The sequence below is a fragment of the Sapajus apella genome, unplaced genomic scaffold, assembly GCF_009761245.1.
Source record: "Sapajus apella isolate SASKATOON/1434 unplaced genomic scaffold, GSC_monkey_1.0 scaffold4, whole genome shotgun sequence".
Classification (NCBI taxonomy): domain Eukaryota; kingdom Metazoa; phylum Chordata; class Mammalia; order Primates; family Cebidae; genus Sapajus; species Sapajus apella.
In genome coordinates this window covers 9,557,102-9,580,212 of record NW_022436944.1, presented here as the reverse complement: position 1 = coordinate 9,580,212, position 23,111 = coordinate 9,557,102, and the positions used below count along the sequence as shown (strand labels likewise).

The following is a 23,111-nucleotide window of genomic DNA, read 5'->3' as shown; positions in this document are numbered from 1 at the left end:
GTCCCCAGCTAGAAAGTTCTGTGTCACACTTACAAAATACATAATGAATCAGGCTATCAAATCATTTCGTGTAAGTAGTGTGTCAGCCTCACTACACAGGACATGAGTTTGCAAACATAGGTTGCTTTATCATAAGGAATTTTCTCACTAAGATAAGGTTCTATTAAATGAAAATGCGCTGGAAAGAAAAGTTGGCATATGAAAAAATAGAGTATTTAATGTGAATGCTGAAATTAAGTTAGAAAAACTCCTGCGTCTTTTTTAGTTCCCATCACCTTCAATCTGTAGAAGCTGAGGGGTAGGTGCCAGGAGGACTAGGCAAAGAAAAAATCTCTGTGCTTGAGATTCCAGCCAGCTCAGAGAGCCTGAGATTTTATGTTTATTGATTTGATGGAGGAGTCCCAGCTCAATGAGGTACAAACAGAATGTTTTTTTTTTTTTTTCTCATCTAATAACTCTGAATCCCATTTCTGCTCACTGGAGAGAAGGGAGGGAGAGAAAGCCTAATCTTGCCCAAACATAGAACTTCAGTCCCATTGGACAGCTTAGTTCAGTAACTTCTGTCTAATCTGGTCATTCAAATCTTAACTCTCATGGCAGGTTGAAAATCTCCCCTCTGCATACGCGAGACCTTTTCTACAGCTGTGTATTCTGCTCCCTTCCTTTCTCCTTTCTCTTATCTCCATTCTCCCCTCCATCCTTCTCCCTTCCTTCATCAGTGTCACCTCTCCCACCCCCATCTGCTAACACCAAGACTGCCTCAGGTTTCCCATGCATGAATAGATGGTGGACATTTTCACTCCCTGCAGTTGCTTCCTTAACAACTGTCCTATGTTTCGGGACTCTTAGGGAAGGGATCATCTGGTCTCCCCTAAGGCCCACCCCCAATGGTGTAGGCTGTACATCCTCACTGGGTTTGTGTCCCTTGCTCTGTGGGGCTTTGTTCCGTGATGTACCAAGCAGTGCCTTCCTCCAGCCAACCATGGCATCTTCAACAGGGACAATCTTGGGATACTCTCATTCCTGCTTTCCAAGAGATTTTTAGTCCTGCAGAGCTTTGGGTATAAAAGATGGGCCCTTGTCCCAGGTGCCATGGTCACCTTCCATCATCACAGGATTTCTTTTAGGGTCTTTTGGCTTCTTTTGGTGGGGACCAGCTGAGGAGTCTGTCTTCTCCCAGGGGTAGAGTGAAGTGAGGGTAACTCCACCATAAAATTCACTCTCCTGAAGGCTCTTCTTTCCTCTCCCTGATGAGGAGAAAGTAGTCAGTTCCCATACTGGGTTTCTGGATAGTCCACCGCCTGCAAGCTCTGAAGGGGATGGAGGTGCCATGGCAAGGCACTCTCTGAATGTAAAAGATGAGGAAAGATGAGACCTGTTCTCGGGTGTGGGCTGCCTTCACTGTGTACCTGTAGGACTCCCAGGATGGGGCTCAGAACATCAGGAAAGGGGCTCAGATGGTTCCTCGTGCTCAGGACATCATGAAAAGGAAAGAATTTATAAGAAAGTGTAAGCCTGCATGTGGCAGTGCAAAGTACCAGTGGCAGGAAGCAGAGCCCTGTCAGAAAGTGTGACTCAGTGAAAAAATGTGTGAGTGTCGGGGAGGGTGTGCATATTGAAGTTGAAGGGAGGGTCACATGGTTCATGAATGCAGCTGTTGAGAGGTAATTTTGAGTATTAGACCAGAGGATCAAAAGAGTGCATCAAAAGGACAAACACAATCAAGATTGCATGGCTATTAATGAAAAGGCATTTGGAGGAGGTAAAAGGCAAGTTCCCTGAAGATCAAACAAAGGCAAGCCTCTCAAGTCAGAAAATTTAGTGAAAGTAAAGGTAATAGTGAAAGCACCAAAAGGAAGGCTCTCTGAGCAACCCTATGGCTAAAGATGCATGTGTTCCTAAGAGCCTTAAGGCTGGAACAAGCTTTGGGGGATGAAGGTGCACAGCAAAGGAGTGCAGGTTTAGTGAGAAGACCTCACAGCACAGGAAGGGGTGGGCTTCTCAAACCCCAACAAGCGGCTGCCCTTCACCGTGTAAGTCACTCTTTGCATATTGTAGCAAGATCTAAAACAGATCTTCCCAATACTAACCTCATGTAAAAGGTGTTCATTAGCTATGTGCAATCCCCCAGTCCCTTCCTTATGTTTTAACAATGTATTTACTTTGTGATAGAACAACACAGAGATGTCTTGAATACAAATTGTGTTTTGAAAGTCAGCTCATTAAATATGTTCAATTCCTCTCCTGATTTTTATTATTATATTTGATTTTGTGATGAAACAACATTTAGGTTCTATAAAGGAGAGAGAAGGGCAAAGAGAGAGAGAGAAAGCATTTCCTAAAGAACTTTAAAGATGTTATTAAACCCTTATTAAATTGCATTTGAGAGTAATCCATATCTTCTTCAGTAAAAAATTTAATTAAAAGAAGACAGGAGAGAAGAGTGGTTGAGAGCAGAGACTTTGGAATTTGAGTAACCTAGGTTCAAATCCTAGCTCTGCTTTTTACCCACTGTGTGACCTTGGGAACACCAGTGGCCTCTCTGGGCCTCAGTTGTACTCCTCTGTAGAATGAGAATGCTAACACGTCTTATTAAATTTTAGTAAGCTTTCAGTGAAAGAATTCAAGAAAAGCATTCGGTCTAGTGTATTTTTTCCATGCAAACATACCTTTTTCAAACATATTTCTATGTCCACTTGAGCTAATAAAATATTACCAGGAGGGGCCCTTAGGGGCCAGGCACGGTGGCTCATGCCTATCTGCCAAGGCAGGCAGATCATGAGGTCAGGAGATTCAGACCATCTTGGCCAACATGGTGACACCCTGTCTCTACTAAAATAAAAAAACAAAAATAGCCTGGCATGGTGGTACGCACCTGTAATCCCAGCTACTTGGGAGGCTGAGGCAGGGGAATTGCTTGAACTCAAGAAGCAAAGGTTGCATTGAGCCGAGATCACACCACTGCACTCCAGCCTGGTGACAGACCAAGACTCCATTTCAAAAATAAAAATAAAAAAATTACCAGGAGGGATCCTTAGGAATCTATCATGTTATATTAAAGTATATGACTTGCACATGAGATTTCAAAATATTTGAAAGTGTTCGATATGTCCTTTTCTTAAGTAATTATAATCGTTTAGGAGCTCTATTTGTCAAGTTTGGGGCTAGGTAACTTACACACATTATACACTAGGTAACGCTTATTGCAAGGATTACAAAGCAAGTTATTCTTACTCCTATTTTATGGATAAGCAAGAGGGAGGCCAGCATGTTTAGCATTGCTCATGAGAGGTGAACTAGGCAAGAACCTCTATTACCATAAGCACACTTTAGCGTGAGATACAACTTCTTCTTTGAGGTATTTCTGGGATACAGTGTTAGAAGAATTATAATCACCTGCTTTTCATATATCCCAGAACTCTGCATTGGTCACTGCTCTCAAGGGTTTCACTTCTAGTGGGGGAAGAGGACTTGTTTGATAAGAGGCATTTGGATTGGCCTAATCTGATACTCTTCTTTCTGGGTGTTGAATAGCATTGCAGGACTACTGTTCTCTTTCTTAGACTCAGTAACCCTGGATGCATTATTTCTGAAGTGTCTTCTCAGTCCTCAGAAGGAAAAGAGTGTTGTAGATCTAGGACCCAAATTGCCCACATTCTCATGTGTGAGAGCACTGGTGTTCTTGACAGTCTGCACAGTAATGGGTATTTGAGAAGAGACCTGTGGAAAGAGGTCTCTTTAAGAGAGGTCTCTGTTAAGAGAGCATAGGCCCTGGTGCATAAGAAGCATCAACTATCAGCGTGGCAGTGAAGTTGCAAGCTACAAACCGGGCAGATGCCGGAGTGGAGGGGAAGCAGGCTGGAGATAGAGGGCAGTTTCTGTGGAAAACCTGCCTGTTGCATGCAGTGGCCCCGTATTGACATTTGGACATGTTCGTATCAGGATACAGGGTTGGGATAGACAACAAATAATGAAAATATGATATATCTGTTAGGGTAGCTTTTAGCTAGCTGCACGTAGAAAAATCAACAAGCAGACTCAAGCCGGTGTTCTACTTCTCCACTCCAAACCCACTGTCTTCATCCTGCTTCTCTATTTCTGCCTTTTGCTGAACGGTGAAGAGTGAACAAATAAAATGGGGACACAGGGATCGGCTCTGCGTGTTGGGACTGATGATCAGTTTCCATCTTGTGCCCTGAGACTGACCAGGACTCTTGGCTGTAGGTATCAGAAACTCAACTCAAACTAATTTATATATGTAAAAATATTATATTGAATCACATAACAGAAACACTCATGGGCTAATGTGCTTTAAGCATAGTGAAATCCAGGTGTTTTAGCGATGTCATCAGGTGTCTTTCTTTTTCTGTTAACTCTGCTCTCCCCATGATTCATTCTCATGTGGGCTCTCCTAACATCTCCACAAAGTGGCCACTGCCAGCTCCTGGCTTGCAGGTAGTTTCAGCTCTACTTGCCAAAACTTTAGATAAAAGAGAGGGCCTTTTTCTCAGTAGTCTCTCGGTAAAATTCCCAAGCAGTCTTTAATAGGCCTAGCTTGAACCATGTGCATGTCTCCCAACTGAACCAACCACTTCCCTCTGGCTGATCAGCCTGGGAGTGCGGGCCATGCTCTACAGCGATAGGTTATCTGTTTCATCCAAAGCTCATGGGTAGAGAGCAGTGGTTCTGCAAAACAAGCCAAAAGGAGAAATTAATATTTGGCACCCCAAATCTACCCATGTGATAATCATGGTGCCTCCCTCACAGCTCACTTGTGGTAAGGATTGAATGGAAGAGCGAACACAAAAAAGAGCTCTATGTGTATTAGCTATTGTTTCCAAGAAACTCAGATTCAGCGTATGCTCTCTGATGATATCTTTTGCCCATCCCTAAATTCGGCCTACTTGAGTTATAACGTATTTTGAAATTTTTATAATCGTTTGGTAACATATAAGAAATAGTACTTTCTCATTTAAAAAATTAAGATTTCTGGCTGTTCTTGAAAAGTTGAAACATCTGCCAGTTATCAACTGCACCAAAGCAGGGTTGCCCTCACTGCTCAGTCTGTGCCCCTCTGCCCAGTCTCTCCCAACCTGATACCAGGTGGCTTTTGAGATCCTCTTCCCATCTTTGTAGCCTCAGACTTATTGCTCTCCTCTGAGATCCTCCTGCCTCCTGCCTAGTGTCTTCACTTCTGTGCCTTTACCCAAAGATCTTCCTCCTCCCCATTAACCTAAATCCTATCCATGTGTCAGGCCTAATTGAAATACTAGGACTTCCTCAGGCTTTCTCTAAGTACCCTAGCTCTCTGAGAGCCCCTCCTCTCCTCTTCTAGAGAAACACATCCATTGGTAACCAGGACTGCACAAGCTGTGAGTCCCCCATGTGGCTGTGAGTGCATGAGAGAGCCACCTCCTCTGTAAAACAAAGAGGAATATATAGAAAAAGGGCAGAGGCAGGCAGATTGTGCCACCCCTGCTGTGGGAGAAGACAGATAGGAATTGACCTTGCCAAAAATTTATTGAAAATGTGTTTTTCATCTGTTTAGAGGTAAACCGTTATACTTTATTTATAATTCAAAATGCAGGAACACACGTGCTTTTTTTTTTTACTTCAACAAGCCTTTAAAGAATTGTATGAACAGCATTGTTTAGTTTCAAAAATAAAAATGTCAAGGTAGTGTGTAATTTACTCTGTAGCCATAAAGGAGACTTGTAAGCAGGAATTATGGTAAATGTAGAAGAAGGCTGAAACGTGATTCCTTATGATTGAAAGACGAGGGGCTTCTACATTTTATTTTAGTTCCCTCTTACTGTAAATAGCATCTGGAGATGGTATTAAGACAGCTTCATATTGGAACAATTTAATCTTTGAAGGCCATGTTGTAGCACTGGCCAAGAGGAGTAAATAACATGTGATGTAAACACTTTTCTATGATACAGAAAGTAACATAGCATAGCTCTATCATTTAAAAACAATGTGACAATTTGGGGTAATAGCCTTGTGTGACATGATGGCCCTGTCGTTTTTTAACCTCAAATGCTAATTTAAAGACTTTTTAGCTTATCATCTAGTACTGAAAACTGTAATTATGAATGGCAAGTAGTCATGGGAAATATGTATATCATATTATAACATGTTTAAAAAATAAGATAGTGTAATATGCTTTTAACTAAGTAAAATTGTTTTCACATATGTGCATGACTATATAGTACAATTCCAAAATAAAGTAGCTCTTGTATTAAGAAAGTCAGTGAGTGTAGATGTTTTAAATGCATATTTTAAAAGTACTTAATATTGTCATAAATTAAAAAAGAAAAGGATATCCATTAACTAGGAAGAAATAATATTGTCTTCTTAATATATGACTTAAGGAAAACTGATATGCCACTTTCCAAATTTCATAAAACCAGGAGGGAGAAGAGGATGCTTACATGCAAATTCACTTTGGCAAACCTCTCATCCCAGTTTTGCCCCATGTTATTTCTTTAAAGATGTCACACTGCCCTCTGGTGTTCAACAAGTTAAAATGTAATGTCTCAAATGGTCACTACATTTTGTTTTTTTATTTTCTGAATAATGAAGACTATTTAAAGGGTGAAAAAAAGGGCAGTGTAGAATACCTCAAAGTCCTATGAAGTTGTGAGTGTTCTAAGTTGTGGGTATTCTATGAGTGGTCAACGTTTTCTAATTTTTAAACTGCTTTTAAAATGTTATACATTTTGAGCTCTTGACGGGCAGGTTTAGAGACTTTAGGCACCTTTAAGCAGCAGAATTGTTAACTGGGCTCTGGGATACCCCAAGCAACTCAGAGGATGTGGAAATCACTGGCAGCTTCCCTAAGTTCGCTCCTCCCTGATATAATGGGTCCTGAAGAAGCAACAAGACCACCAAACTCAGGCAGGCAATCTTACAGGACTCTTTCGGATTCTGCTTAAAATCTTTAAGCCAAAGAAAAACTGAGAAATAAAAATGCACTTTGAGCAAGATTTCATAATAAAACAGTGACCAAATATAATTTAAATTCAGGCCAGATTCTGTTTTAGTGGGGCTTGAAGTATATATAATCTGGAAAGTCCTTTCAAAACAACAACAACAAAGAACCTATAAAAATGTCATTTGTTTACAGTTCTATACAAATCATGAAGAGCCCCTCATCAGGGTCTTGGAAGAGCCTCCTGGCCTCCAAGTAAGAACCCCTGAAATCTGAAATTTAAGTTTTCTAGCTTCAGGGAATTGGCCACTCACCCATAGAGCAAGGGTGTGACCAGGTGTAGATAATTGAATCATGGGCCAATTTCCCCCAGCTGTTCTGTTGATAGTGCGTGAGTTCTCAGGAGATCTGGCGGCTTCCCGTTTGCTCAGTACACATTCTCTCCTGCCTTCCTGTGAAGACGTGCCTTCTGCTATGATTGTAAGTGTCCTGAGTTTCTAGATTTTTCCTTGAGCATTATAATTCCCAGAACTTTAATAAATTAGGGAAAACATACAGATTCAATTAATGTAGTAGCATTTTTATGTTGTTTATATCCTGTGACCATTGAGAATTGATTATCTTTGATCTCCAGCCAAATGAAAATAAATCAGTTTGTTTATTCAGAAACAACTTTAATGACTTATGTTGTGTGTAGAAGAATTACAGAAGACCAGATGCTTGCAGGAGTTTAGAAGAGATAGTGACAGAATTAATACAACTATCTTAAACTATTTTAAAAGGCTGAACCCTAACAACTGGTCTGCTTGTACTGCCAACTCTTAGAAGAGGTTATATTGTGTTCACTGACCCCCTATGAAAACCTAGATGTTAATCTCAAAGACCAGAAGCCAGTCTGATATGAATTGACTCTGTGCTCCTACCCAAATCGCACCTTGAATTGTAATAATCCCCACATAGGACCAGGTGGAGATAATTGGATCATGGTCCAATTTCCCCCAGCTGTTCTGTTGGTAGTGAATGAGTTTCAGGAGATCTGGTGGATCTGGTGGTTTTATAAGAGGCTTCCCCCTTTGCTTGGCGTTCATTCTCTCTCCTGCTGTCCTGAGAAGAGGTACATTCTGCGATGATTGTAAGTTTCCTGAGGCCTCCCCAGCCATGCAGAACTATGAGTCAATTAAACCTCTTTTTTTATAAATTACCCAGTCTCGGGTATTTCTTCATAGCAGCACGAAAATGAACTAATACACAGTCAAGGGGAATCACTTAGCTTATACTAAGAAGAGGTTTCTGTTATCCAAAGCAGAAGATGATTTTTTATACTAATCACAGAAAGTAACTTCCTTAGGTGAAATCTGCAATAGCCGCCCAATCACATCACATGAATTAATCTGAGTAGCACATAACAGTTGAATAATTTTTGTCCATTTCTTTATTTATAGTCTTTGGCCATTTCCTGTTTCCTTCCACAGCTTGTAAAACCCGTGATGTGGTGCTCTTGCCTGCCTCATGCCCCACAGCAGGGCCACTGCATTTGGCCATGCAGACTGTGCTGCACTTCCCTGGTGCCCTTCACCTTGCAGTCATGCAAAGGACAGCCCTGGAGCTGTGCAGGGCAGAGTCCCTGTTCAGAGCCTATGGCTGACCCTGGCACAGAATGTCCCCTTAAAAACGATATATTGAGTGAAGGTATAAGTTGTAGTCAGCCTATTTATTATTCTCATTTAAAATATAAGATGAAAAATGGAAAGAGTTTTGTGTCTCATAATTCAAAGTACATTTACTTATGCAAACTAGTTTGTTTTGGCTGATGAATTTTATTTCTAAGTTGACTCTTTTAGGCCAACTTAGCACCATCAAGTCTGTGAAAGTCAAACCAATAAAGTAGGGAGTCTCAGTGGCTGAATTAAAGTCCAGGTCTCCTGATTTGTTGCGTCACATTCAGTATCTTCTACTTTGTCACCAAGCCAATTCCTTCAGACTCCTTGTGATTTTCTGAGTCTGTGGACTGTGATCCAGGAGTAACAGTGTGTGTGCTGTTTTTTGTTTTGTTCTGTTTTTAGCATTCAGCGAGCATGGCGAGAGTACCTGCAGCGGCAGGAGCCCCTGGAGAAGAGGAGCCCGTCCCCACCCTCCATCTCCTCAGGCAAGCTGAGCAGCTCTGTCAGCATGAACACCTTCTCCGACAGCAGCACACCCGTGAGTGTTGTTTCTTTTTCTATGGCCTGACTTGACATTCAGCTGAAAGCCTGGACTTTGGTTCTAAGAGAGAAATCTTGGGATGTGAGCAGGTGGTTTGTGACAGTGAGGATCTAGGTTGCTTATTTGCTACACAGGAACCATGGTGAAAGTTGTGTTATCTCAAAGTGAAGACAAAATTCATAAGCACAAAGTGAACTTTATCAAGTCTGGAGAAAATAGATTGCATTTATGTGTTCATGTTTCCCTACTGAGGTGTTTTTCTTTATAATAGCATATTTCTTTTAGTATGTGCTGTGTGTTTCTTTTATCATGTGGTGGTTCTTATGATAGAAGATAAATTTGGTTATAAGGAGTAGAAAGAGAACTTTTACAGGAAGAATTTAAAGTGGTCACATACTCAGGGGTTGCAACTCAAATGCCTCCAGGGGCCAGATAAGTAACCTTCCTGGTAGAAGTGGCTGAGCTGTGCCCCTGGCTACGTGGAGAACATAGATCTCACTGGACGGGCAGTGCACTTGGCTGTTGAGAATGTGTCACCATGTGGGGATAGAGGCGGGCATGGCCAAATGTGATTTTCTTTCTTCAGGAGATGTCAGAAATCTGCATTTTTAAAGTGTTAGCAGCCAGTACAAAAATTTAAAAGGTAGAGGGACTATGCCTACAGACAATTGAGCCCTGGGCCACCAGTTTAAGAAATCTGAGATAGAGAGATAAGGAATAAGGGAATCTGCTGAAAGTCTTTATTTTAAAAAACAAACAAACAAAACATAAAAAGTGGGAGGAAATCAGTGATTAGAAGTTTATGAACCAGAGTTGTGTGGATTTAAGCATTGTGAGCATTTGTAACCAGTCACTGAAATGCTGAAAAGTTAGAAAGAGAAATGAAGTAATTACACAAGTATATTGTTTTCAAAAATGTTTCCTTTATTACTTTTCATCATTATTATTCTGTGGTAAAAACATTTCCCAACGCTCGAAACAATGTATTCTTTTTGGGATCAGGTAACAGTGACTGCGTTTGAAACGTTTTCAGATGGTTGCTTGCATATTCTTTAATAAATGCTTTTTCCTAGATACAGATCTAAAGAGAGAATAAGTTGAGTTTATAGCAATGCAAATAAAAGTGGCCAAAGATCTATTTTGAATTGACAGCAGATATTGAACATTTAATGGATCTTCCACTTTCTAAAACAATTACTTGGGGGAATGGCTTATGCTAACTGGCCTCACTGTCACTAGAGGGCACTCGTGAACCACACTGGAAAAAGCCAGGGCTTCGCAGTTGTGTGTAACTCACAATAAAGTGAGAATTGAGTATTTAGGATGTCTTTGCTGTGAATGCCAATAGAAAGTGCAAATTAGATGACTTGAGGATTTTATCTGAATGATGGAAACTCAATATTAGAAATCACTTTGTGAGTTACAAAGTTGGATTTATTTTTTTTGTTCCTTCTCACAGCCCCAGTTCAAGACAATTCTCATTTGCTGCTAGTGCAAGAGTTTTAGTGTTGCTTTAGGGTGCTTAGCCTTTTGGTTTTATTGGAATCCTACAAGAATATATGTTTGCTTTATATTTGTACTGCTGTACCGCTTCAATTCTAGCATAAGTGTTTTGTGCATAAATGCGTGTTCTTCCCTGTTCATGAGTCATCAAGTTCATTTATATCTCTCTGCAGCTTCACTAACAGTTCTACTTTATTTAATTTAGCTTAGCTTCCCGGTCCCTTGTTGGTTTTTAGTAGAAGAGAGTTCCTCCCTCAAATGTTCCTAGCAATTTGATCTCCCGTAAGGTGTATCAGACTGAATTGGGGGTGCATCCTGTAGCCCCACCATACCATCATCCTTTAGCTCTTGGGACAAGGATGACTGTATTCAGTGAATGGCAGTCTGGCTTACCCATGATTGCCTATAAAAATTGAGAATCAATGCCTGTAATCCCAGGACTTTGGGAGGCCAAGGTGGGCAGATCGCTTGAGGTTAGGAGTTCAAGACCAGCCTGGCGAACATAGCAAAACCCTATCTCTTGTAAAAATACAAAAATTAGCTGGTTGTGGTGGCATGCACCTGTAATCCTAGCTACTTGGGAGGCTGAGGCAGGAGAATCGCTTGAGCCCAGGAGGCAGAGGTTGCAGTGAGCTGAGATCATGCCACTGCACTCCAGCCTGGGTGACAGAGTAAAAATCCATCTCCAAAAAAAAAAAAAAAAAAAAAGTGAGATTCTAAACAGATTTTAAAAAAGAATTACTGGAATTAGCTGTCAGAAAGCAAGTAGGCCTTGTCCAGAATTCTAATAGAAGTTATTGATTATAATAATGACTTAAATAGATGGTGACAGTGATGTGACACTAAATATAAAAAATAAAATATGAAAGTATAAGGTGTTGGGATGTTTTCAAGTCTCTAGTTTGTTACTTAGGTAAAATATCCAAGTTATAATTTAAAAGAAAATTTTCTGTTGAGTTGTTTGGAGTTTAGTGAGCAAAGTTTGTTTTGTCTCCCATGATCATCAGTGTGCCAGGTCACCTTTTGGGAAGATTCATTCTTACATCTCTTAGGGGTTGCAGTCACCTGGGGACAAGCTGCCTGGTGGAAGGAAGGTGATTCTGCTCTACTTTGACCAGCCTGCCAGACCGATTTATACACACTCGCAGGGAGCCCCAGATAGAAAGACTTGGTTTTCTCACCCTCCAGTGAATGGACCTCATGTATGGAGGGAATAGGATGACCCCTGGCCCACACTGACTAAGTCTGTCGTCAAGAAATGAGCTTCCTCTAATAACCATGAGTCCATTTGGAACGTCTGTGTTAAAAGCCTTCAGTCCAAGTCAAATGCTGTCAGTGAGTTGTGTCCCTGTGGAGTTCTTTGGGCCCTTCCTCTTGCTTGATCTTTTCCAGGTTGTCAAACCTCAGCCCTCTTTCTCTGGGTGTGCCCTATTGCTGTTGCTGCCTAGAAAATGTTTCTATCTTCTGAGATCTGATCAACTGCCTGTCTTGTCTCAAGTCCCTGCCTGCCTTCTACTAACCTCTAGCACAACTTCAGTGGAGGCCAACATGCCATTACCTAACTTCTGGACATTGCCAGCTGCTCCCCAGCCCCATGCCTATTATATCTGCAATTACTGCCTATCTCAGCTCTCTACCCCATGCATGTACTACATAGGAAATCAGCTCTCTGATCTGGTTGAGTTCTTGTGTGGAGCTGAGGATGATGCTTCTGCATGATTCTGCTCTGATTGTTTTGGCTAAGCATAATGGTTAATATAGTTCTTAGAACACTTCTGCCTTAAAATATATAACAACAGAAATGTTTAAGTATGAGTGCTCAAATTCATTATTTTAATAAGAGCTGAGCACTTGTTATGTACCAGGACTTTGCTATTATGTTGTTTAATCCTTTCAATGATCATATAAAGAAAGGCACTATTATTATCTTTATTTTACAGATGATGAAAATAAGACTTAAAGAAATAACTATCTTTTCTTGGGCCACCCATTGGGGTGGAGCTCCATGTGTTATTCTCCCACTACATCACTTGAAAAGAAGGCTGCATTTAGATATGGTCAAGCTGTAGGGGTAGCAGTCAGTTCATGCATTTCTAAGACTATTTTATAATTTGGTAGTTATAAACAGTGAATGAAACAATATTTTTTAAACCCTCATTTGATTTTATAAATTGCTTCATTCAATGCTCTTTGATTAAAACCTCAAAACTCAGCTGTTCAATGCCAAATTAAAGAGCAACAGGAGGGAATATAATATTAAGTTATGTTAGCAATCTGCATATGAAGTGCCCTTACACCACGGTGTATCATGTGGTAACAGAAAAATTGGTTTTAGAAATAGGAATTTTGAATAGCAACTGTTATGAGGGAATGCAGCTTGTGGATATCAAGATGATTTTTAAAAAGAGTAATCTTTTCTCCTTAAAAATGTTAGTTATTGCACAAAGGACAACAGTAGGAAATGTCCTCTGTACTTTTTATTAATCAATTTTATATTATAAAATAATGATTTTCGTGTCCAGCTCCCAGAGATCTGTAACTTGTCTAATAGGATTATCACAGAAACTATAGTATGATATTTTCTAAACCCCAAGATTGATAACCTTTTCAGAAATCATTAGCATGCCCTTACACATAAGTCCAGAAAAATCTTTGGGATTATTTACAGACATTCTCAATCACTTTTGGCTTGAATTGTTTCCACCTGCATGGGCCTTGCTTGTGGTCATGCCCATTTTCTCCCATTCGTTCCCATATTATTATGATCTGGCCTATAGGGGGAAGTGTGGCTCATGAAATGAGGTGCTGCCTGGGTAAGAGGATGTGACTTAAAATAGCAGCTCTGCCACTGTTTGTGTCCAAGATATATTGTTAGAGAGGACAGTCTTCATCTGCAGCTTGGAAATAATACCCACTTCAGGGTATTATTGTGGATTGGGATTACTGTGAGGATTAAACAGCACTACGTATGTAAAATATAGCACAAAACCTGGGACTCTGAAGACTCTCAATAAGTGTTAGTTGATTTTGAATCTGCTCTTGAAAACATTCTGAATTTACTCAAAATGCTGTGGAAAACTTGTGGAGAGCAGAGATGAAAATTTTAACTTGACACTGATTGAGGGACACTGTGATTCCCCAAGTGAATCCATGAGAATCAACTCATGTCCCAGAAAGAATATGAATACATATATTGGAACTATACATTACAAAGGTAATAAATTACACATTTATTTTAGTGTTGCTCTTACTAAAGATTAATTTTTCCAGTTCTGAAGATGAACTGGATCCTTTTGCATCTAAACGAGTAGACCTCCTCTGAGAAACCACCCCCGCACTCAGAGTAAAAGCAAGCATAGATCGTTCTCCTTCCTTCCAAGGACCCTGATGAATAAGAAACAGGAGGATTCGTAGCACACTGGGGAAAGCAGAATTAAGTGCCATTCCTGCAGCTGCCCAACTTTTACCAGCAGACCTTGCTTCACCTTCGTCATGGTCAAGAGGAATTAGAGTACTGAGCAGGGTCAAAACCAGTGAGTTGGGCCAGCTGAAGACCGTTACCTTAGGTGTGGAGGGAAGGCTGTGGAACGCTCAAGCTAACAGCACTGCTGTTGTTCAGCTTTCAGCAAGAGTGTCTGGATATTCAGCAACAGCCAGCCAGGTGACCCACCGAACCTTTCCGAATATACTTCTAAAAGTCAGTCTTAACCTTGCTGTTGAACACAGCATATTCATCAACATTCAAATCGCTTCATTACCCTCAAGCTTTATTGCCCTTTTCAGATTTACAACCTCCAGGCTTTAAATACATCAGGAGAACTCTGGTGACTAATTAGGGAGAAAGTCTTGTTAGAAAGTGCACTTGTTTGGGGGGAAACTCCGCCCTAAAAGAGGATTTCTGGGACCCCTTCTAATACAACATTGAGAGATTTAAAACTATAGAGAACACAAGTTTTGTGCTGCTTAATAATTAATAACCTAGCTTTTCCAGGTCAGGGACAGGTTACAGTATTAAGCCCAGCTGTTGTAAATTTACGTCACAGGAATTCTAATGTTTTAGTACCTAAACACTACCTTTCACCCTTCCTTTCAGATCCCCAAATAGCACAAATTCTTTGTCTATTTGTTCCAAATTTTGGTTCTGAGAATATATTAACCATATATAAAAAGAGAAGACTTCTTGATATTTACATAGAAGTAGATACATTTCTCTTTTTTTTAAACCAGAGCCTGAGACAGTATTTCATTTTCCAAAGTTTTAGAAATTTTATAAACATATATGACAGTATGCATAAATATATTTTACATAAAATATTATTTGTATAACACAAACATCCTCTCCCTTTATGTCTCTAAATATTGGCTGCTAATATAGATTCCTTTTCCCAAATTATCATTTTAACTTCATGGTTTGAGGATAATTTTTCTTGATAGGCTTAAAAATAAACATGTTGTTTTGGTTTTGAGATTTAAAATTTTTTTTAAAGTACTGCTAATATTAAACATCATGTGAGTTCAAAATGATATGCAAAATTGACAATTGATCACTGATTCATTCATCCATAGTAACATAATAAATCTTCCTCACAGTCTGCACACTTAATGACCTATGAGTATAGATGCAAAAACCTAGACATTAAATAATGTCTTTGATAAAGATAGCTGAGAACTTGTTTTCTTTATAGTTTACCTTAAGTCCACTCTTTGCATTTGTCCTCACATAAATTCTGTCCTTATTTTGCAGCTTAGGTGAGATAAATTGTTGGATCTCTAATTTAGACACAGGGTGTACCCTACATAATAAATCCAGTTTTATTATTACATTCCAAAGCACAGAAAGACAAATATTGCATGTTCTCACTTATTTATGGAATCTAAGAATCAAAACAATTGAACTAATGGGCAGAGAGAATAGAACAAAGGTTGCTGGAGTCTGGGAAAGGTAGCAGGAGCCTGCAGGGGGCAAGTGGGGATGGTTAATGCAACGGGTACAAAAAGAGAAAGAATAAGACTTACTATTTGATAGCACAACAGGGTGACTATAGTCAGTAATAAGTTAATTGTACATTTTTAAATAACTATAAGAGTGTAATTGAATTGTTTGTAACACAGGATAAATGCTTGGATGGATGCCCCATCTTCCATGATTACTTAATGGATAATAATGTGATTGGTTTACACTGCATACCTGTATCAAAACATCTCTTGTATCTCATAAATATATGCACCTGCTATATCTGCAAAAAATAAAAATTAGCAAACCAACATTCCACCATTGAATGAGCATAAAAAATGCTTTAGGGTCCAAGGAGAAATCAGATGTGGTGAAACTGGATTTTGATATATCATTGTATTCTATTTCTTCTGGAAAGCTCATTAGCCTAAGGGTCTTTTGTAAATAGGACAACTTAGGGGGTGGGCTATGATTACTCACATCCCTGGATTAGGTTTATATTCATTCACTCATTCAGCAACTATCTGAATGTCTACTGTGTGCCAGGCCTTTGCAAAGCACTGGGGATACAATGACCACCAAGAGAAACACAAGCTCTGCCTTTGCAGAATCTACAAATTCCTCAGTCATGATTGACAATTCTTGTAAGAGTTGTTGATAACAGGAAATAATAACTATTAATTGATTAATTGTATAGAAGGTTTAGGTGCTATTATTAACAAAAATCTTACTGCTGAAACATCCAGAGTAGAATTTCTTGGAATGTGGCACCGGCAATATTACTTTTATAGGACATTGGTAAATGTTAATTAGAAGAGGGGCAAAATAAGTCAATTTGTTTACGAATTCTCCGAGCCTTTTCACGTTTGTACACATTGTGATTCTGTAGGAAGGCTGTGTCGCCATTTCCTGTGCTACTTTGAGCATGAAACCTGAAGGGAGTCATATCTTTTGGACTTAATGGATCCATGGAACACACTTTGGTAAACATTATTGTTAAAAATTCCAAGAGCTCAAATTTTCCTCTAAGTGGCTCAAAAATGCAATTAATGAGTTGAATAATACATTTCGTAAAATTTCCAATGAAAGTTTTACACACATGTTCTTTTTATAGGCCTCTATCTATAGACCGGTATTATGCAAATGAAAATTTTATTAAGTTAGTTCACAGACAAAACTTGTTGCATTAACTGGCTCATAGGGTTTATATAAAAAAAGAATCGAGTCAACAAAACAATAGTACTAAAAGATGGAGTTTTAGAAAGTCAATAAATAACTCCTTTTCCCTTCTTGATCTAGAAACTTACTTTGAGAAATAAGAGATTTAGGCAGAGGGAGATCAAAATCTCAGTTTTATTTCCTGTCAAAGCTGAATTTGAGGGTGCAACTCTGACTCTGGCAACATTTGACCTCTTGCTATTGAACTTTGGATTGAGAGAAACTTACCAGTCCCACCTACAGGGCAAGCCAGAGTGAATCCTGTGCAGGGAACTGGTTCCCACATAGAAATGAAGGGAAGGTGATCCTGAGCTGTAAATGCCCAGTCCCTTTGCCTAATCTTCCAATCAATGTAACTCCTTCCACCTTTGTAGAGAAGAGAAAGCAATAGAAATCAGCAGCTGGGAGTCTTTAGGAAAATGCTTTCTAATAGGAGCCTGAGAAAATGAGAAGAAGGGGGCTCAACACTGGATAATTCAGGTAGCAAAAATTGGGCTTTTTTTTTTTAATCATTTTAAGTATCATAAATACTTTTTGTTCGGTTTATTTTTATATGACTTTATACATTGTAATATGTTAATCATTGTAGTGTTTTCCAAATAATAATTACTTTTGGAACATTTTTTTAAAAATGCAGATTCCAGAACCACAACAGACCTGTCATATCAGAGTATCTGAGAAGCAGCTTGGGACTTTTAATTTTTAAAAATGCCACAGATAATCTTCATTATTGTTAAAGTATAGAAAATACTAAGCTGTAGAAATTGAACAAAGCTACCTTTTTAGGAAACGTAACTGGACCAGAACATTTAGGTGATTAATTTTTTTTCTCAGTTTTCATTTGGATATTTTAGCATTGCTTAGATATGCCATGAGAAGCTGGTGAGGCAATTTTTTTCCTGACGAGATGCCAGAACAATCACCATTGCTCTAACAGAATTTGTTCAGTGGCACTGGTTATGTGGAAAATTGTTTTCTCCTCAGATTTATGATTCTTTCTCCAAAATATGACAGAGTACTATGCTCTTCAAGGAAAACTGCTTTTGTTTGATCTATTTGACCTTAAGAGAGGGAATACACTTAATAAGCACTGATTAGATTAGTTTCAAGTTATTCTTTCAGGCTATAAGAATTAGTCAGCATGAAAGAGGATTAGATAATTTAACTATTAACCAGCAGAAATGGCAATTACGACTGAAAATCAAAAATTATGTCATGCTACTAAATAGACAAAAGAAATATGTTGTAAAGAATGATCATGGGCATTGCTCATTAAACATTTTTTAAACATTTTAAAAATTACCAGTTAGGTGTATAGATTTGTCAAAATATAGCTAATTTTCTATTGTTACTTTATTCAGAGCTGAAAAACATCTAAAAATAGCATGTTAAAGTTTTTCTTTAACACTTGAAAATATGCTCAAATCGTTTCAGAGATACTAAAATGTTTTTATAAAACTTTTTAATAAACTGTTAGAAGTTGAACAAAGCTGCCTTAATTTTTATTTTGCAATCTTTATGGATAGAATTAAAAAATAATTTTTGAACATGCTAAATATTCTGAGAAGTGTTTTAGAAGTAGATTGTATATCCTTAGAAACCTCTAGTTCCCACAGCAGCTTCTCCAGGACAAAACGTTTCTTCACTATATTCACCATGAGTTAATTGCAGTTATTCATTTTGTAAAGCATCACCAGAAGCTGATGTTAGCTTAAAAGGAGACTTTATCTCACATGTGAGCAGCAAATTGGTTTTTCTCTTTGTGGCACTGTATTGTTAGGGTTAAGTATTTTGGTAGAAGACCATGCTATTTAATGCAAGTAGATTTTCAAGAAAATCACAATGCTAAATACTTCACTAGAAGGACTTTATCTACATACAGCAGCAACTGTGACCTGCTTTAGAGATGACATCATTGGGTGTCATGTGGCTCTTTATACGTTTCAGCCTCAGAAAGAGATAATCTGTGAAAGCCACAAAGCCTGATTTCTGCTGTGATAATCTTCAGCAGACCGAGGCTGGGGCTAGAATGAAGCAGACCTGTTTACGTGGTATGTGCAGTGCCTTGTGGAATTCGTAACTCTATTTCATTGTATTATTTTTAATCAAAAAGTAGATCAGATGATAGCACGAAGTGAATCGGCTGCTTTGGACTCATGGGAGCTTGTTTTCTGCATTAAGATCAAGAACTTTTCTGGAATCCTCTGTTCTCTGCGTAACCCTGTCTTCTCTGTGTGTTTTATCAATTTGGAGAACACTGGCAAAAATCAGCAAACTTCATCTCCCAAAGAGCTCTCACTCTTTTTTGCCAATACTTGAAGATTTCTGCTCCAAAATCTACTTTGAGCTGCTTGAGCATGGTGGTTGATAACTGAAGGGCAAAACCATCTTCTACTTAGTGTGTGCTATAGAAGTTCTTCAGATAACTTTGCTAGCTAAGCTAACCCAGGTGACCCTTTACGGATTTGTTTCAAAGTCAATTTGAATAAACAACTCTTCCCTCTCAAATGGGCAAGAGTAACTCTTCAGCACCATGGAGAGGTCTGGGCAGCGTGTTACAACGTGGGACTGTGACCAGGGCAAGCACTCTGACAGTGTAAGTTTTCCAAATGTCTGCCATCTATTTTAAGTTTATCATATTTTTACATATGAAGACAGAAAACTTCAAAGTTGAACTGAGTTATTTTAAATTTAAGCTATAAAAGCTGATGGCCTTCATAACATTTTTAAATTCAGGATTAAGCATTTAAAATAGAGTATTCATTTGAAAAAAAATACTTTCTCAGTGAATAGTTAGTATGTGGATGTTTGGTGCTTTGAATTTTGAGTGTCTAAGTTTGGGTGTTATTTTTTTAGTCCACGAAAACTAATTGCATTGCAGTAGGCAAAACAATAGCCTTGGAAATAGCATTTTAATATATACATATAAATAGTTCTAAATGTACAATCTGTTGTTCTTTGTATGCACAATACTCTTTGGAAAGTGGTTCCTGGTTTGTCGAATTTTGTAAGATCAATGTTAAACTTTTCCACTGTAAATTATACTTTCAGTTACCAAAAGAATAAATGTCTAAGTATTCTAATATCAGTACATGGGAGATATTTGATGACTTACAAAATTTCAAATTTATTGGTATGAAACGTATACAGTGGGAGCCTATTATAAGTAGAAATAACAGATAACTTCATAAAATTAGATATGGGCCATTGAAGTAGTACTTTTAGCATAATTGAAAATATTTAGTTTCAAAATGTTCAATTTAAATGCTCAAACCAGGAATGAAAAATATTTCTTTAAAAACATCTTTTAACTCCATCCTTAATACTATCAAAGGTGTGGTTCTGTGATATTACCAATTCATGACACAACCAATGAATAAATAATACTATGAATTACTACCAAGAATTTTCCCAACAGATATTTTGATTATTCAAATTTCTTTCTAAGAGAACATATTTTCATTGAAAAATAGCTTTAACAAATCATGATTCTTCTCTCAGGCCAGTTAAATGTGGTTTGGAAAATTTATTTATACTGAATCATTTATTTTAAAGCCTAATAAAGATATATTTGTATATTATATTTATTTCCCTCAGTAGTTTCCCTCATATTTAAAAACCAGAAGTAAATGCAATTTACTCAGCTCAATCTTTAATTCAAATATAACGGCTTCTTTCTGTTATGGGTAATTTCTAAGTGAATTACTGTTGCTTCTTAACTCCTTAGTAATTTGGCATTTCATTTTAGGATAAAATGGTACTTGCATTTTGACAGTGTATGAAGTGCATAATTTTAGAGGAGGTAACGATTTTATATAAAAGAGACCTTGGTATACATTGTCATCTTTGCTTAATAGATCCACTGATAATTTCCTTAACTGATGTCAATATTTAAAAGGCCTCAGTTTTTGAAAAGAATGAAAGGCAGATTTATCATTTTAGTTTTTTTAGTTTCATTTCCCAAAATTTTAGAATTCTTCTTTGGTTTAATAGGTAAATCACACATGCACCTCTGTGATTTCAAACTTAAATTGTTCCTTTATGGTAAACTGTATCCATTTGCAGCTGCTGGTGAACTTTGGACAAATCATTCTGGTTTATTAAATTGTAACACCCTAATCCAGAAGAATCCAAGACTCATGTCATAAAATGCATCTGCTTGCTCTGAAATGGGGTCAGGAGATGTACCTATTTCAGAAATTTATTTGATCTTTGTCTCTGTCTCTCTGAAGGATGTGATTCATTTATGATATTGTCGGAAGTGTAACATTTTATATTTGTTGCTTTTTTTGCAGACATTTTAGTGATATATTTATAACCACAGCTATCCAGCACACACATTTTTCTGTAGTTGCGATATGGTTGTCTATGTATTTAACCAGAAATTGTTGCTGTATGACAAACGACAAACACATGTTTGCTTCTGTTTTGATACCCTTTCAATCATTATTGAAACAGTTACCTGAACAGTAGAAAAGTGTTCAGAGCTAAGTTATTAGATATTCACATTTCTTTTCATTTCTTTCTTTCTTTCTTTCTTTCTTTTTTAAATAACATTCTGGTGGTAGCAGATGTATGTGAACAATCTTAAATTTAGTTGAGTGACATTTTGCATTTCTTGCCAGTGTAAAAATATGCTCCCAGATCTCTTTACTGTGGTCCACCCACCCTTGCAAGGGATGTATAACCTTTGGCTACAAAGAATTTAGGGGCATATTTATTTATGAAAGCCACCCTAGTTAGGATGCTTTGCAGGGTGGCTGAATATAGAGGCAGGTAATTGGCAGGTGTGGTTTTTACTGCTAATTTTAACCCCTTTTGGCACTAAGAAAGATTGGTTGATCTTGGAAATAGTTCTTACACCCAAGGTATTCAGACTCATCTCTGTTGCATCAGTTTTCATTACATGTTCCTGCAGAAGCAACTCCTCTAGCTATAGTCCCAGCAGGACCAGTTCCGGTATGGAAGAGCCTGAAACTGGAATGTGTTGCAAGAAGGTCCTAAATGGTAGCTTCTTAGAGGGACATAGGGATCCTTGGGGTTATTTCAGTGAGGAGGATGCTGATTGATTCCAGATGGGTTCTAGGCGTGTTTTAGTGTGTTTAGTATGTTTCTAACACTGTAAGTAGGGTTCAGTGGAAATTAGGGGCTGGAAAGAGGTACTCCAGCATCCTAGAGAATCACTATAAAACTTTCTATCAAGTGATTTCTGTCCTCAGTTACCACATTTTACTGTTAGTTGTTCCTTTCCTGTCCCAATTTTATTTGCAAAGTACATTTCTACTTTATATAACATTATGGGCCTAACTAGATATGACATGACCGATTTGAGATTTACATTAAATATTACTAGAAATGATGAAGTCATCTTACCTTATTCAGAGAACTGAAAAGAGCTTAGGGACTTTTCATGGAAGATACACACAGAGCTGAAAGTCCAAGAATATTATCCAAATAGAAATGTCTGGATATGACGCCTTTCTCACTTTGACTAATCTTTCAAATTCCAGTCCCTTTAAATGGATTTTATTCTCTTCCATAAGTAAACTTAAATTGGCGCATGTAAAGAACAAGTACACATCCAGGAAGCCAGTCCTGGGGATGAATTCAGGCCACTTCCATCTTGCCTAATTTGTCCCGTGCTTCTGACTCTCATCTTGGATTTTTGACACCATCTTATCTACACTTCGGGAGTTGACACACTACATCATGCAGTGCCTGACTCCATTAATAAGACCCATCTTGATGCAATACACATTTTCAACATTCTGGATTAGCCTCAGTGGCATGCTTCTGTAGAATGCTGTTTTAGTGTTTGATCTCTGACTCCTGTGCACCAGAGTGGCAAGAAAAACAGCCCCATCTCTCCACCTTGGGTTTCATTTTGTGTGCATTGAAACTGATGGAACTGTACTGTGTTGAATACAATGTTGGTATAGAAAGCATGTCCATTGACTACCCATGATATAGTAAATATCTATTTTTAATAGCAAAGACGGACTCAGCCTAATGATGTGACAGTAGATATGAAAGATTATAAAGCTTCAGTGCCTTTGAGAAATTCATACAAATTTGCTTATGTTTAATTTTTGTTGAGATTTCTGGAAATAAAAAGTCAGGCATTGTATCTGAACTATAGTATGGGTTTGAAGATTTTTTTCTGATATCTTTGTGGAGAAGATAAAGACCTGTGAATGAAATAATAATTTGGAGCTAGAAACCAGTTTACTGACTCCTGGGCAAGGGAATTTCTATTGGAATATGTGACTAGTAAGGGACCCCAACACTGAGCAATCAGTG

General features: G+C 38.2%; 1 protein-coding gene across 5 annotated transcripts in view; it reads left to right on the top strand.

Moving 5' to 3' along the window:
* The window catches only part of LOC116539304 (schwannomin-interacting protein 1), a 785,902-nt gene that overhangs the window by 173,768 nt on the left and 589,023 nt on the right, over nucleotides 1-23,111 (top strand). For 3 of the 5 annotated variants that reach the window (XM_032262121.1, XM_032262100.1, XM_032262110.1), the window contains one exon: nucleotides 8,998-9,133. In XM_032262121.1, coding sequence (XP_032118012.1) covers nucleotides 8,998-9,133 — 136 coding nt within the window. Of the gene's footprint in view, nucleotides 1-8,997; nucleotides 9,134-18,752; nucleotides 19,408-23,111 lie in introns of those variants that run through there. The other 2 variants (XM_032262130.1, XM_032262149.1) reach the window with 2 other exon arrangements.